The sequence below is a fragment of the Dermacentor albipictus genome, chromosome 1 (assembly GCF_038994185.2).
Source record: "Dermacentor albipictus isolate Rhodes 1998 colony chromosome 1, USDA_Dalb.pri_finalv2, whole genome shotgun sequence".
NCBI lineage: Eukaryota > Metazoa > Arthropoda > Arachnida > Ixodida > Ixodidae > Dermacentor > Dermacentor albipictus.
The window spans coordinates 226431789-226447604 of NC_091821.1; the positions used below are offsets into that span (position 1 = coordinate 226431789).

A 15816-nucleotide genomic window follows, 5' to 3' on the forward strand; every position below is an offset into this window, starting at 1 on the left:
ACTGCTTACGCTGCAGTTGCATAATGTATGCCAAACGGTTAGTACTAGTACAGTAAAACCTTGTTCATAATTTTTTGGGAAAAAAAAAAAACGCACGAAATAAATACTAACCGGGTAAACGTACGATCTGAACTAAAAAAATGTGACAAACTCAACTATTATTGACATCTTACATAATGCGAAGCGTCGTGCGGATCATTGCAGCACAAGACGTCGTCACACGTCAAGCTGGTAGTGCTCTGGCAGCCTGAGACACATTTTGTTGTTTTTCTATTGTGTGGTGTTGTAAGAGGGCGATGGGAAATAGAGACGAAATCGAGCTTGTGGGTGACGCTGGATGCTGCAGAAGGAAGTGAAACGTGATGCCCACATCGCACTCCCAGCAGCAGGGAACAGCGGCGCGTTTGGATTATTGCCTACTAAAAGCGTGCAGTAAGCTATCAATGACACTATGCACCACGTGCTTAAAACTGAATGCAGCGTGCGACGACTGTGGCAGAGATTTGCTGGTACCGGAATAAGAAACTGTGCGCACCGTTGTTGACGGGCAGTTATATGCTGTTCTCGATCGCGCGTGCCTGGCGCCCTTTCTTGTTCACACCAAATCTAGCAGCGAGTTTCGGTTATCGCCTACTAAAGCTTGTGCTATGCTTACGACAGCACCAGGCACTGCGAAACAGATAGGCAAAAATGCTCATCACAATAGGAATGGCAATGATAACTGTGAATGCCGCGTACGACGACCCTGGAGAAGATTTGCTGGTACCGAAATGAGAAACTGAGAGCGCACTGGCATTTTCATGTGGGGTGGGCGGTGAAGCTGGGTGGTTTCACATGTGTTGCAGTGAAGCTGCTGCGGCAGACAGTTATATACTGTTTTCGATCACGGACGCCTTGTGCATTTTCTTGTTTACACGGTAGCTAGCAGCCGGAAAACATATCATACGATCGCAGTTTGACGACGTACTTAACGTTGGTGCCGAAAAATCGTTTTCCAGGTATGTATGGACCGGTAAAAAATGATAGTAACTCTAATTGGTCATTTTTTGTTCTCAATTGCAAATGTTGGTGCTGAGAAAACGTACGTTACGGGGACATATCAATGAGGTTCTACTGTATTTATTTCACTTTTCGATGCACACAAGCATGGAATCGGTGAAATGTTGTGCGCGCAGACCATAGATAGCGAAATTGCGGTGCATGGATCTTTCCCGGAATGCAGTCACCACCAATCAAGACGTCAAAACATGGTAGCCATGACATGTTTCCTGCTGCCATAGCTTCTAGCGCTTCCATGTCGTCGTTATGGATGACGACATGATGGATGGCCCTTTAGTAGCCGACACGGCTAGTGCGTTCACCATCACGAGGGCATTCAGAGAGAAGTGGGACTTGAAGAAGAAAATGGCTTATGGCGTTGTCGAGTGTGAGGATGCCATTGCTGCTGCAACGTTGCCACGGCAGGAAGTGAAAGTAAGATTTTTTGCTGCCTGCTTTGCAAATAAAACTTCTCTGCATGTGTTTCAGTGAGAATTAACACATGCCTTCGGCCAGTAAGTCTATAGCCGCTCACCTGTGATTGTTGGTTATTAATCCATCGCTTAGTGCGTACCTGATTCACGTTCCCCGCGAACCACATATTAACAATGTTTTACTGTACTGTGGGAGCAATTAATATTATGGCTTTTAAAAGGAATAATGATATTTTAATAGTTGTAGACGTTCTACAGATTACAAATGGTCTTCGTGTAGTACCTTTCCTTGGTTTATCAGTGAGGCTTATAATTGCAAAATGCTACTGAGCCTGAATTTAAAAAAAATCCTTGTCTCCATATTAGCCTTGAACCTGCGACTTTCCGGTTGCAAATCAATAAAAGTGTTGTGTTTCTAACAAGTGCACCAGGACACATTTATTGAATTAACAGTACAGCAGGAGTATGTTAAGTAATTTGAAGCAAGTGTGCCGCTCCTCTTTGTGCATGCTTCACATAGGACTAGAGCTTGGTGTTGCAAGCACTGCAATGATCATTCCTTGGGTAATTAAACGATTGGGTGATCGTTCGATCGATCGATTGATTGATTGACTGAATGGAATATACATGCACACTTGTCTTCTTGCAGTGACTGTTTATCACTTGCTAACAATTCTTAATGATATCGCTGCTTGATTCATCCTTTATTCGCATTCAACATGGGATAAGCCTGGAAAATGCAATTCTCCCCTGTTGCTTCTCTGGGAACGTAGGATGGGCCCTTTCTGCAGCTCTTATTCCACTGAGTGAGACAGTTCTGTTGCAGCACACATGGCTCAACACACTCAGTTTTCAGTGGTACAGTAACGGTCAGTCACAGTCTCCAGTCCCATTGTGGACTGTAGCAAGGTGAATGATGTGTACATCAGTGGTTTATGATGTTCCATGACATGCACGTCTGATTGCCACAACGTTACATGCTGCCTACTTTATGGTGCTGCAAATGGTGCATGCTTACACTGGTTGCATTAAAAGGTGGGGTAATTAATATGTTGCTCATTAAAAATATGGCCTTCCTGCTATAAATACGGTGGAGTCAGTAGCTAACCATTAATTCCTTAAGGAATCCTCACGACCTCAGCTCATCATGAGTAATTGTCACTTTTTGGCGTATAACAAGCGCACCTCTGGTGGTAGACATTTATCGTCATCACTTTTATTAAATGAGATTTTCCACACTGTATTTTTGTGCTCTAACCATGTTATTAAAGCATATTGCTGCATTGACGTCTTTCCAAAATCCTCTATTGTCACTCCATACAAACCAGAACCTACCTGACATCCATGATGATGATGCTCATGACAGCATTGAATGGCATCATAGCCTAAATATCCATATTGAGAGCAACAGCCTCTATCGTCGGTTGAACTGAATTCTGAGGTTTTATGTGCCAAAACCACGATTTGATTATGATGCACACCGTAGTGGGGGACTCCAGATTAATTTTGACCACCAGGGGATCTTTAACGTGATGCCAAAGCATGGGACACAAGCATTTTTTTCATTTCAACCCTATCAAAATGCAGCCGCCGTGGCCGGGATTTTCGTCTTCTGTTGGAGACAGTTCTAACACCTGTCACATCATGAGCCACCCACATTGCCGATGGTGGCACGGTTGTGGTTGCTCAATAATATGTAAAAAAAATTAAAAAATGAACTACTACAATAGTTTTTTGGGGGGAAAATGCCCTTAAAGAGTTGCAGAAGCACTGACAAAAATTTTGTGTCTCGTTTTTTTTTTATTGAATAGCTGTCAACTCAGTAATTATGCTATGGAGCCTCAATAAATTAATTGCATTACCTTTTCTTAATTAAACCAGTTCAAGACGTGTGCCAAGTGGTGCATGGCTTTGGACATGAAAAGGAAGACTACTCATATTACCACACCGAAACCTGATGTGGCGGCAGTCCTGTGGTATCAGATACCATTGATACGAACACACAAACACACTAGGACCATGCTGTCGAAAGCTGAGTCCATTCAGCACTTGATGGGACTAGGCAGGAGAGCGGGTTCCCCTGAGGCTCCAAGTGTGCAAGTGGAAGGGTCAATTTCACAGCTTTCCACGACAGGGTCATTGTATGGCCTTCAACAACCCCATGGGGCTGAATGGCATGCTTGCAAGTCATTTGCGATGCCACGTGACCAGTGGCGAACCTACAAATTTATCTCGGGAAAGAAGGGGGTTTCTGCCGACAACTACCTACCACTTCTTCCCCTCCTCACCTCCTCTCTCTTTCACTGTGTGTGTGTGTGTCGGTTGCACATCACCCAAAGACAAACTCCAACAAAAGAATGCTTTAACGAGGATGCATGTTTTGCAGCCACTTTGCATCAAATTATCCCGGTGCTATTTTTAAATATGATGATATTAAAAGAAAATGAAAATTTTGTTTATGAATTGATGCATTTATATAATGTATGTCGATGACCTAGCTGGTACATGACTTGGAAAAACAAACAGCGCTAAAAATGGGGCCATACAAAAACAAGGCAGCACACTATCATGTGTCTTCTAGTTTGCAGGCCAGACTTGTTGCAGCCCAGGTAACAGTGGAGATCACCGTTATTTTCCAGTCAGACCTTCTAGTGAGTGGTATGGCCACGGCTACGTACAGGGGATGGCGGGCATTATTTTGCAAGTTTCCTATTACTCAATTGTGCTTTCAGCGTTGTGGGCGGGCTACATTATTCTAGATTTAAAAATAAAGGAACGAAGCTTTGCGCTAGAACTTTGATAGTATCATATGATGCAAATTTCACTCACTTTCGGTGACCTGCTGTCCGACTTTTTTGAAGAGAAGTTTGGAAGTAACTTGCTATCATGGTATTGTAGTCATCACACGATGCATATTGTTGTTTGATCGTTTTTGGGAATTGGTGAGGCAGACAATCCCAAGCAGGGCTGCTTCCTGTTTAGAAGCCTTTGTGAAAATTACGGCATCCGTTGTTCGCAGTAAAATAAGGACCAGTAGCTCAGAGAGATTTGAAAGCGTTGTGTCTCCTGACACCCGTCTATTCGGAAAATTACCAAGACTAGTTTAGTCAGGATGGGCTCTCCACAGCAAGCAGCACGTGTTACCACGTGGTAGATGAGCCTCAGCTAGGTGACCGGCGACGGCAGTCTGGTGTTGAGCAACCAGGCAGTGACGAGACACTTTCCCTATGTCCATAATTATTTGTCAACTTTGTTCTTGACGCCTTTTATGCCCATCCCCCCTCCCTTCTCATATCCATTACCCCCTCCCCTTATTAACATTCTTTGCCGTTAGTCACTCTCACAGTTTTCAACATTCACCAGTTTGTTGAACAGCGCGGCGACCACTAACATTCCTATGTTTCTGTTTCTGCGTGGACTTTGAGGGTAATCTTCTAACTGCCCTCCCACCTGTTTGTTGTAGTGGTTTCTTAGCTTCCCTGGCCCAGCACCCCCGTCATTGATATATTTTGCCTGTGTAAATCAGCGTCCTTTTAAAGCAAAGCTTCTTTTTTTTTTCTCGAAAGTTTGCCTGCATTGGGGGTGGTTCAGAGTGTGCATATACATGGAAGGAGCACGGCAGAGAGAAAAGAAGATGCGAGAAACTTGCTTGGACCTCTGCACCACGTCGAATATGCACAATGCCCTTTGGAGCTCCTTGGGCGTCGATTGCCATATTAGCCTCTTGACAGCTGTAATTATCCGTAACCCCCCCGCAAAACCACTGCAGAAATTACAGCGCTTACCTTGCTGCTATACTCAAGTTCAGAGGGAAGCTAGATAGAATAGTAGAGGGTGAGAGGAGGCTGAGAATAGGTAGGACGCAGTCGTGAAACGTGTGCTGTTTTAACAGCCTTGCCACTCTTCACTCACAGTTCCCATACAAGTGGGGAGGCGAAGTGATAGGCAAAAGGTGACGTGAGAAGGCAAGGGAACGCTACTACTATAGGCGTGACAGTGGTTGTGGGCAAACTGGATAAACTTAAGTTCTAGGTACGGTGGCATGACAACCCCCTCCTCCCTCTTCGGACTTTCCCTTTCATCCATGTTGCTCTTTCGGTGCGCACCTCCTAAAACTTTGCTTTAGGAGGTCGGCACACCTTCTCCCCCGGCTACACCAATGCACATGACCCCCACCTCCGCTTTAGTTGACGAGAATAGTCTCCTTTTTTTACCTCAGAAGCCACGCTACACTTGGCAAATGTTTGGAACATAGAACATATCAATAAAAGGTGCTGTAATTAAGAATTTTGGGTGCTCTTGAGGAATTGAGGCTTCATTATGGCCTCAAAAGCAAGAAAGCGGGACACTAAATTTTTGTGTCAGTGCTCCTTTAAAGGGGTCCTGAACCACTCCTCTGACTTGGTAAAAGAACGCAGTCCGCAGATAAGCATACCCTGCTGTGAAGTTCTCAGCGAAATTTAGCATTCGTGCGTGGAGTGTGGCGCTCTTAAGCGGAGTATGAAGTCACATTTCTCAAACACACTCTTTAACCCTTTCGCTGTCACGGACGTACCGGTACGTCATCGCGCTTCCCCCCCACAGTGTCACTGACGTACCGGTAAGTTCTCTATCGTGCGTTCAAAATTTCGCGCCAGAACGCAAAGCTAGCGCTCCTGGATTGGCCACGCTATCTGTTGACTCTTTCTACAAGTTCGTAAATTCGCCCCGACCTGTGTTACTCCATGTACTGAAGAGTACAGCCCGACTGCCACTCCCCACTTTCTCTTTGCTGAGTGGCGCGGTGGCTCCCTGTTCGCTGTATCATGTGTCCTGCGTGTGTGGTTATGGGTTCAAGGGTTGTTCTGCCATCTCCGCTGGTTTGAAGGTTTTTATTTTTTCTTCTGTTGGTGTGCCTGCTACAGCGCATCAAGGCGCACGTGCTGTTGCCTCTCGCCTCGCTGGCTTGCAGTAGTAAACGTAAAGCCCTTCCAACTTTGTTTAGCCTTTTTCCATCTCCCTCTGTCTTCTTGATCACCCAACTTCCCATTGCTCTCCGTTGTGCGGGCAACTGAAAGCGCATCCTCCCTGCGCGCGGTTACTTTCCGATGGCTCAGCGCGCTGGACCTTCGTCTGCTCATTGGAGCGGTGGCTCAATTCCGATTCAATACGAGCCGAGCTGGGATTCGGACTCGGACAAAGTCGCATGCGAGGAAGAGGGTTCCGCATCGTCAGATTCCGATGTTGAACGGATCTTATAGTCGGGCTGATGATGATGATGATGTTTACTAACAACAGCTGCAGAACACTGAAATGTGCATATTGCATTGACTATGTTATTTCTATACCAATCATAATCAAAAATAAATTGCTATGTTTATTCCCTGTTATGCTCGTTCCGTGAAACCAAGCCGACACTGGGGGTGCGTCACGGCCAGAAAGGTCCAACAGCGAAAGGGTTAAATGATGCCTTCCCCTCACACTCTTCGGAGCTGGTGGTGGCTCGCATATGTCATCATATGCAAGCTTTCCATAGATTGCTGCTATTGGTTGATAGCTGTTTACTTATTTATTTATCTAGCATACTTCCAAGGCCCAAGGGCATTACAACAAGGAGTCATAAATAAGAAATGTTTGCACAAACAACAAACAAACCAACAAACAAACAAAAACAGTTATACCAAGTAAATAAAACATGTTAACAAAAGGCTTCCTGAATGGATGTCTTGAAGCTGTAGGTCTTGATGATGGCGGCCATGGAAGCCGGAAGGAGGTTCCATTCTTTGCTAGTCTTCAGAATGAAAGATTCGCTGTAGATATTAGTCCAGCAAGATGGCACAACAAATTTGTAGTTATGGTTTGAACCCAGGTAGTGCATGCGTAATCTAATTTAGGGCCAACAAGCGTTTTATATATATGCAGTTTTACTGATGAAGGTGACCGCGAAAATATATGTCATTGCTGTATATATTTTTTGACGCAGTTTATAAACAGCCTCAAGTATGTGAAAATATGCTTTTTAATTTTGATAAGAATTATGCACTTCCAGAAGAAGCCAATTACTGTCTGCTGACGCTCAGCTGCGCCCGCCTGCGTAGGAAAAACTTTGGCCACCCTGCTTATTGGTAGCATATTTAGCACCAGCAAACAAGGACGGAAGGGAGACGACACCACAATGCGCTATAGCGCATTGTGGTGTCTCCTCTCCATCCTTGTTTGCTGGCGCTAAATATGCTTTCAGTTTACCAACACGCCCAACAAATGGCAATGCTTATTGGTGTTGTTGCCATTGGGTCTTGCTAATTTCGATTAGTTTAGAACACTCAACTAACCATGAACCACGCAAAACTTACGGTTAGACCGCACATACGTTTGCCAGCACGTGCTCCCTCCTGCATGGTTCTGCTTGGCTAGACGCTTTGGCAGACATTGTTTAGTGCTGAGCTACAGTGCTCCAAAATTCGCAAGTTGAATGTGGCTACTATCCATCGGTCAAGCTGGCACAGGACAAAGCTGGCCCACACCATGGCACATGGCCAGACTGGAGCACATGAGTGCGCGTGTGCACTCCAGCTCTGTCGTGCACCAAGCAAATGCGGTGCATATGCACTACAGTTGCATGTAGATGTGGCATGCTGTGTAGTGTAGATACTGCAGGGTGCTGTGATGAGCTCACTCACTGAGAACACTGAGCACAACCTCACTTGGTGTGTTGTAAGCACCAAAATCAGAAACAGTGGCATCTACATGAACAATTAAAATCAAATTTGAACTATGTGTCTCAGTGATGTTCAGTAGGCAGAGCGTGGTGGGCATGCCCTGCTTTGCCGTAGCCTTCACAGTGCAAGGCATTGAAGGAGGACTGAGAGCACTGTGAAGGGGATCATAGGCAATCTTTGACTGCCAATAACTCCACTTTTGCTGAATGCATTGAAGCACTTTTGTGGCAAAGTATTTCTGAAATAGACTATTTTAACTTCAAACACGCTTCTCGAATTCGATAAAAAGTGGTTCAGGGCCTCTTTAAATAAAAAGAGAGACAGATTTGTGCCAGTAGTGCTTCTCCTTTAAATTGTGAAATGGAGCTGGAATCCACACATGCCTGCACTGCACTATACCATATGTAGCATACTTTAAAAAAAAAAATTGATTCTTGCATATGAACCTGATTTTCTAACACTAACAGAAACCTGGCTAACAGCTGATATTAAAGATGTTGAGATAGCCCCTGCAAACTATGCTATCATCCGGAAAGACCGGACAACACGAGGCGGTGGCATGGCCATTCTAGTAAAGAAAGAAATCCCGTTTTTATTGTTACCGGATGTTGCGGGCGTTGAGGCTTTTTGTAAACTGCGCTTCATATCCCACACTATTGTCATAGGCTGCATCTATCGCAGTCCTTCTTCCGGCCTCGACAAAATGTGCTGATTGCATGAATATACTGAGCAATATGCATCAGGGTCCCGATTAATAATCGCAGGTGATTTTAACGTTCCTGAAGTGAACTGGCAAACAATGCAGCATCATTCACCCTGTGCGGATGTGTTACTTGACTTTATGTTATTGTTCAACCTTACTCAAATTGTAACTGAACCTACACGAGTACAAAGATCCAGCTGTTCCATACTAGATCTAATATTCCTCAGCAATCACTTCATAAATGACGAAACTATATTAAGCTTACTAGATGGTATTTCGGATCCCAAAATCACCTATTGCACCGTACCCCTTCATGACAGCGTTGCCCCTCAGCAAATCATCGCTTACCCCGACTATAGTATAGCTAACGACACTAGTATACTTGACTACCTGATTAATGAATACCACTCGTTTTCGCAACTTTCCCATAACAGCAATACAGACACTGATACATTGTGGCTCACATTTAACGTCATCATATCTCATTGTATAACCAATTATATACCAACTAGAAAAAAGAAGCTTACTAGGCATAATCCATGCATAACGCATTATGTTATACATGTGAAACATAAAGTAAACCGAACGCAAAAATTGCTGAAAACTAACCCATTAAAATTTACATATGAAAATCTCAGTGCAGCTATCCAACTATGAAATCAAAAAGTAAGACGGCCAAACAGTTCTACTTGACTAATACACTCACAAACTTTTTGAAAACTGTTCCCACAAAGTTCTGGAGCTACATTAACCAAAAGAATCGTAACGACAACGAAGCCTCAAATGAAGTTAACAGAGACTCTGCTAACTTGCTTAACGACTACTTCTGCTTCGTTTTCACTGAGGACAATGGCACACTACCACAAGCAGGCTTCTCTAGAAATAAGCCTCTAGAGCCACTCACACTAACCGAAAGAGGCGTACTTAACCTAATACTTAACTTTAGACCCAAAGAAATCACCAGGAACTGATAGTATTCCAAATGCATTCCTTCGCAGATACACTGAGTGGATGGTCAAGTACTTATTAAAAATTTTTAACAAATCAATCTCCTCAGGTACCCTCCCTCAGGATTGGAAAACAGCTAAAGTGAAACCAATTCATAAATCGGGAAGTAAAACAGAACCCGCTAACTACAGGCCAATCTCACTAACATGCACTGTCTGTAAACTACTAGAACACATTATCTTAAAGCACGCAACCAAACACCTTGAACAGGAAGAAATACTAACAGATTGTCAGCATGGTTTTCGCAAAGGAGTTTCCATAGTCACACAACTAATTGAGCTTGTCCACAATGTATCTTTAAGTAATGACCTACAGAAACAAATTGATCTAATCTTTCTAGATTTTTCAAAAGCCTTCGATCACGTAACGCATAAGAAATTAATTTATAAACTCAAACTTACCTTGAGAAAGGGCCCTATTCTGAATTGGATCAAAGGCTACCTTACTAACCGCACACAGTTTGTAGAAGTTAACCAGCAATATTCCATTAAATCTAGCGTAAGATCCGGAGTTCCACAAGGAAGTGTTCTGGCTCCAGTTTTATTTCTCATATACATTAATGATCTGCCTTCTAATATTCCAGTCAATGTTAGACTTTTTGCTGACGATTGTGTTCTGTATCAAGTAATCAATTCTTACAATGACCATGTGGCCTTCAACGACGCTTTGTCACTTGTATACAAATGGTGTAACAAAGGGCAAATGACCTTAAATATTAAAAAATCAGCTATTTTATCAATTACGAGAAGAAAGCTCCCATCAGAATTTAACTACACTATAAATAACGCCACACTTAACAAAATGAAGGAGTACAAGTACCTTGGCTTAACATTAACACACAATTTCAGTTGGGAGCGCCATGTTAACAATGTTACCTCGACTTGCACAAAAAAAGTTGTTTTTCCTAAACAGACGTCTTAGACTAGCACCCCCAAACACAAAACCACTAGCATGTAACACATTTGTCTGATCTGTATTAGAATATGCTAACATTGTTTGGTTTCCTTTCACCAAAGAACTCGTTAAAAAACTAGAGGCAATTCAAAGGAAGGCACTAAGATATATTTACAACAAACATAGGTTAACAGACTCACCCACAGAATTGCTAAAACAGGCCGGTATGCTGACCTTACAACATCAAGCCAAGCTTGTACGATTAAAAATTATGTATAAACTTATTCATAATGAATTGAAAATGGACAGTTCCAAATACTTATCTATAGCGCAAACACAACTCACCCGACATAAACATTCACTATCATTAAACGAACACACATTTCATACGGAAAGCCATAAGCATTCGTTTTTCCCTTTAATAACACGTGAATGGAATACGCTGGACCCTAGTATTACAAACAGCCCATCCTTAACTACTTTTTTGACATTATCTGAAAATGAATTGCATGCTTCACAATTATGACGTACCTGTGTCACCATTTATTCCTGTGCCATTTTATTTTATTATATTGTGTACATATATCACCATTTCTTTAACGACACCTTAAACGTATCTTATGGATTACTACCTCTTGCGTATACCTCACTTTTATAACTTGTATTACTTGCCATTACTGAGTACTATTGTTTATTTATGCAAATTGTTTACTTCTTTTCCTGTTGTAATTATTGCCTACCACCATTGGTATTTGACAGACTACCTCAATACCCCTTGTTACTCTTAAATTTAATGCTATGTGTTATTGTGTAATTTATGCCTACCATTTTGTTCGTCTTTGTAAATTTTCTACTTTTTTTATTACCTCTTGATTTTATCGTAACATTATTACAATGCATTACTTTATTTTTCTGCCTACTATATTGTTTGCCTTTGCTAATTGCATGTCTATTATGTGTAATCTTAATATTATGCTAATTATTATTGTTACATTGCAGGATAACTATGTATGCCCTTCCTGTTATGATCCCCGATGGGATCAACAGTATGAATAAATAAATACCTAGCACATCCAGCCATGATTATGGCTGCAATTCTGCACCAATGAAATTGATGTTAATAAGGTATCTGATAAGACTCCTTTACTTCATGGCTTGCAAAATGTACTAGATATAAGGACGTGTTCTAGTGCCTAAGAAAAATGAAAAGAGGTGCACAGACAAAAGGACGACAAAAAAGGTACAGCACTCTACCTTTTCTATCATCCTTTTGTCTCTGCACCTCTTTCATTTTTCTTATGCACTGGAACCTATCTTTGTCTAAATTACAATTAGCCCAACTCTCTGCTTTAAGTATGAGAAATAACTTGGATCCAGGTTCAATACTCATTCATGGACATCTGCATCCACAAAATGCCTTAGTGCAAAAGTTCTACTTTCATTAAAGCCACTAGTTTATTTTTTATAGTGCCACAACAACCAAACAGCTGAAAAGGCAAGCACATTCAGCACTTCATTAAAGGAATACTATAGACAAATACCAAGTTAACCTATATTTGTAGATTACACTTTTTATACACTAATTAGGTCAGTCTTACCAAGACTGGTAAGCCGAAAAGGAATGAAAAACCGAAAGACAAGTGGCAAAAATCACCTTCAAATTTTTACACCAGCTCCCTGTGACTTCATGCATTTTGACAGCACCTCTTTAAGATTAGTTCATTGTTTATCTATACAGGAAGATCACACTGTGTGCAGAAATAAGCAGAGACTCAACTCTGAAAGTCAGTCAAAATAAGTAACAATGCAGTGAAATCTATGACATCCAACTGATGCCATCGGTGCTGGTTTGGGCACAAAATTAAATAGGTGAAGACTGGCCTTATTGTTCTTGGTTAGTAATCAAAATTTTTTCATAAGAAATTCACATAAATAGTTTTGAAAGAACTCTGCCAGGATAGAATGTATGCATTTCTCTTTTTAGCATCCCTTTAAACTGCTGTATCAGCACATCTTCCCACACAGTTCCCTCCACATAAATCAGTGAACTCACTTGATCAATGCGCGCAGGGCGGTCTGTAGGTTGTGAAAATCTGGACCCGAGCGCGATGCCAAGGGTGTCTCGGATGGCTGTGGGGCATCTCCCAGCGTGGCTTCCTCGGATACAGCTAGAGGAGAGGCTCCCGCCAGGGCCCTGCATGGCGACACGGGCGGGGGGCTGGCACTGGCACGACTGGATGAAGGGCTGCCAGAGCGAGGGCTGCCCCCCAGTGCACCCAGCCATGACTGCTCCTCCTTCACCGTCATGTGGAGCATGCGTACCAGCATCGAATTGGGCTCGTGCAGCAGACTGCTGCTATCCTGAAAGGCACACCCGAGCAGCCAACATGTTACACATCATGCCTCCACTCCTAGTATGACAGAAACTGCGACTTTTTTCGCTAGGAATTGGCAAGACTCTTGCATGTGCAAACAAAATGGATGCATTCAGCCAATAGTAGTATGAAGACACAAAGGAAATCCAGTTGGTATGTGAAGATGCTACTGCACAGCATAGGCAAGAGCGCACAGGCTCTCAGCTGCACTAAGTGTTAACAGGTTAAGGGGGGATGCAGCGATTGAAGTGGTCAAATTGTCAAAATTTTCGGTTTCCCGATTAATTTTTTGCGCTATCCACGGACTTTTACCTCATGATGAAATAGTATAACAAAATACACTGTAGAAATTGAGAAAACAGCACTTTCCTAGAATGCTATCAAAGATTGCAAAAATATCGCACCGCGGACCACGTGGTAGTCCGCCATGGAGGAGGGTTGAGGAGAGGCCCTACCCCCTCCGCGCGCTAGGAGAAAAGTGTGGAGGAAATGACGTAATAGGTTCTCCTCTTTTTTGCTCATTTTTTATTTCCTTGCCGCAGCGGCCATGCCTTTCGGGCCACAATGGCAGCTTTGTTTTGGCTCTGTGCGCTCCCACGTGTTGCTCCGCAGGTTTCGTACCGTGGCAAAGGCGCCGTGCGGGCAGGTTTGTGTTGGTCTCCGTGTTTTGTTGCACTGCGTTATCTGCACCGTGCTCTACCGAATGTTGCTGTGGCCAGGTGGGATGGAACAACTAAAGTTCGTGAAATGAACGCGCATGCAACGCTGTACGCAATGTACCGTGCCATGGCAATGGCAACGGACAAAGAAATATCTGCGGGAAATATTGCTCTTTTGGCGGAATCATGCTAACGTGCCATCGCGCAGGCCGAAACCAATGCGTTTCAGAATCTGTACAATGAACGCCTTGCAGGTCAGTGATTCCTGCTTTTGACAACGCATATGATGCATTTGTGGCACGTAGACGTTCGTCATGAATACATAGTTCGTGTTCAGTAGCAACTTGTTTTTGTGCACATTAAAACACGTTTACCTGTTGCTTGTTCCTCGCAGTACTCGCGACAGCACGAAGTCCTTTAAGCAGAGCGCGTTCGAGGTCCATGCACACCTGCGCAGGTGTACCTCAATACATGTGCTGATAGGGCGTTACGCCGAATATGTGCATTTTGCTGCCCTCGGCACCGTGTGCCTGCCAGCCGATGCTTCATCCTGGAAGATGGGAAAGAAGCGGCTGCTTTGACTTAAGGAACGAATCCTCCCTACGGCAGGCGTATTTCTGTGCGTGCGAGAAGCGCAGGAAATGAAGGTTAGCGGATGCGCTGCAAGGGTCGGCATGGCTCCACAGAACGTACGCCTGCGAACACATCAAATGGCTGTTCCATGGTCGCACGTCGGCCAGTTCTATGCGCATACTGTTCTGCACCTTGCGCAGGCTATCGCAAAACTTTGGTTACGTGATGCTTCCCTTACCATGGGAAGAAGGCACCTCAGGCTGCAGTCAATGAATTTAAACACGAAGTCAGAAATGACATTTTGCCTCCTCGCCGGCCCGCTGTCATAGTGATGCGCGGCCACCCGAACTTTGTTCAATAAAGCACGACGATTCTTCGAGCGAGAATGTGTCTCTGCTCATAAACTCCAAATGGATCGCAAATGGGTCGGTGTGTCGTACGTACGTGTCTCTAGTGCGTTCTTGCAGTGCAATGAGAATGCGTACATTTTCTTCGTATCGCCAGACGTCTAGCTTGCAAGATCGCCTGAGCGACCCGGAAGTCCAAGCAGAGAAAAGCAAGTAGAAGTCAGCGATAAAGGTGACCTATTTTAAGATCACGCTAGAACTGGGCAGCGGCCGGTAGCCGCGGTTGATGAGAATAGCTCATTTGGCTGGCCTGATAAAGCATGTTTATTTTCATAAAAGCCGGTAGAAGCAGCCGATTCGACCTCACGACCCAATTTGCGAAGTTCATTATAAACTTCTTTCAACATGACTTCGGCAACGGTAATGCATTGAGACATCGTGATTACATGATTTTGTTTAGTATTGCTGCAGAGCGCGTGCGTCCTAGCAGCCCGGTTGCGTGCAGCGCAACCGGGCTTCACTTTAGCTTCACTTGCGGCTTCATTTTAGCTTCACAAAGAGTGACATCAGGGCCTCTCCCGAGTTTCCTTCCTCCATGTAGTCCGCTGACGATGCACCACCATCTTAGTATCACCACAAAGAGAAGAGATCGGAGCTAAAGATAGCTGAAGCGACGCATTTCTCCACAGAAAAATAAAGCAGCAAACGCAAGCGAAAAAAAGGCAAAAACGGCATTGCGATTTGGGGCCCCTATTCTAAAACTTTCTATTGACGATCGTGGCAGCTTACACACCTTTTCTGTGACGAGCCCCAAAGGAATCACGTTTCGAACGGCCCACGTGCATGGAAGACCGCGAAAGGCGTGGAAAAGAGGGAGAAAACTACTCGTAGAAGCGTATGCCGCCGAGCTTGTTGACAAGGCACGCCCGGCGCACATGGGCAACTGGGAAAGCGCGCCCGCATGTGGTGCTGACAACGTTACAACATAACACCGCATCCGCGAGCGATGCTGAAGGCACGTCTGCTAACGATGGTGAAGGCGCGACCGCGAGCGATGGTGACAGTGCGTCCATGTGAGGTCGTGATG

The 15816-nt window shown here is 43.9% G+C and overlaps 1 protein-coding gene across 4 annotated transcripts in view; it reads right to left on the reverse strand.

Moving 5' to 3' along the window:
* Positions 1-15816, reverse strand: part of NFAT (NFAT nuclear factor) — a 102722-nt gene that overhangs the window by 74427 nt on the left and 12479 nt on the right. For all 4 annotated transcript variants that reach the window (XM_070530949.1, XM_070530948.1, XM_070530951.1 and 1 more), the window contains exon 4: positions 12829-13136. In XM_070530949.1, the coding sequence (XP_070387050.1) occupies positions 12829-13136 (308 nt within the window). The remainder of the gene's footprint in view (positions 1-12828; positions 13137-15816) is intronic.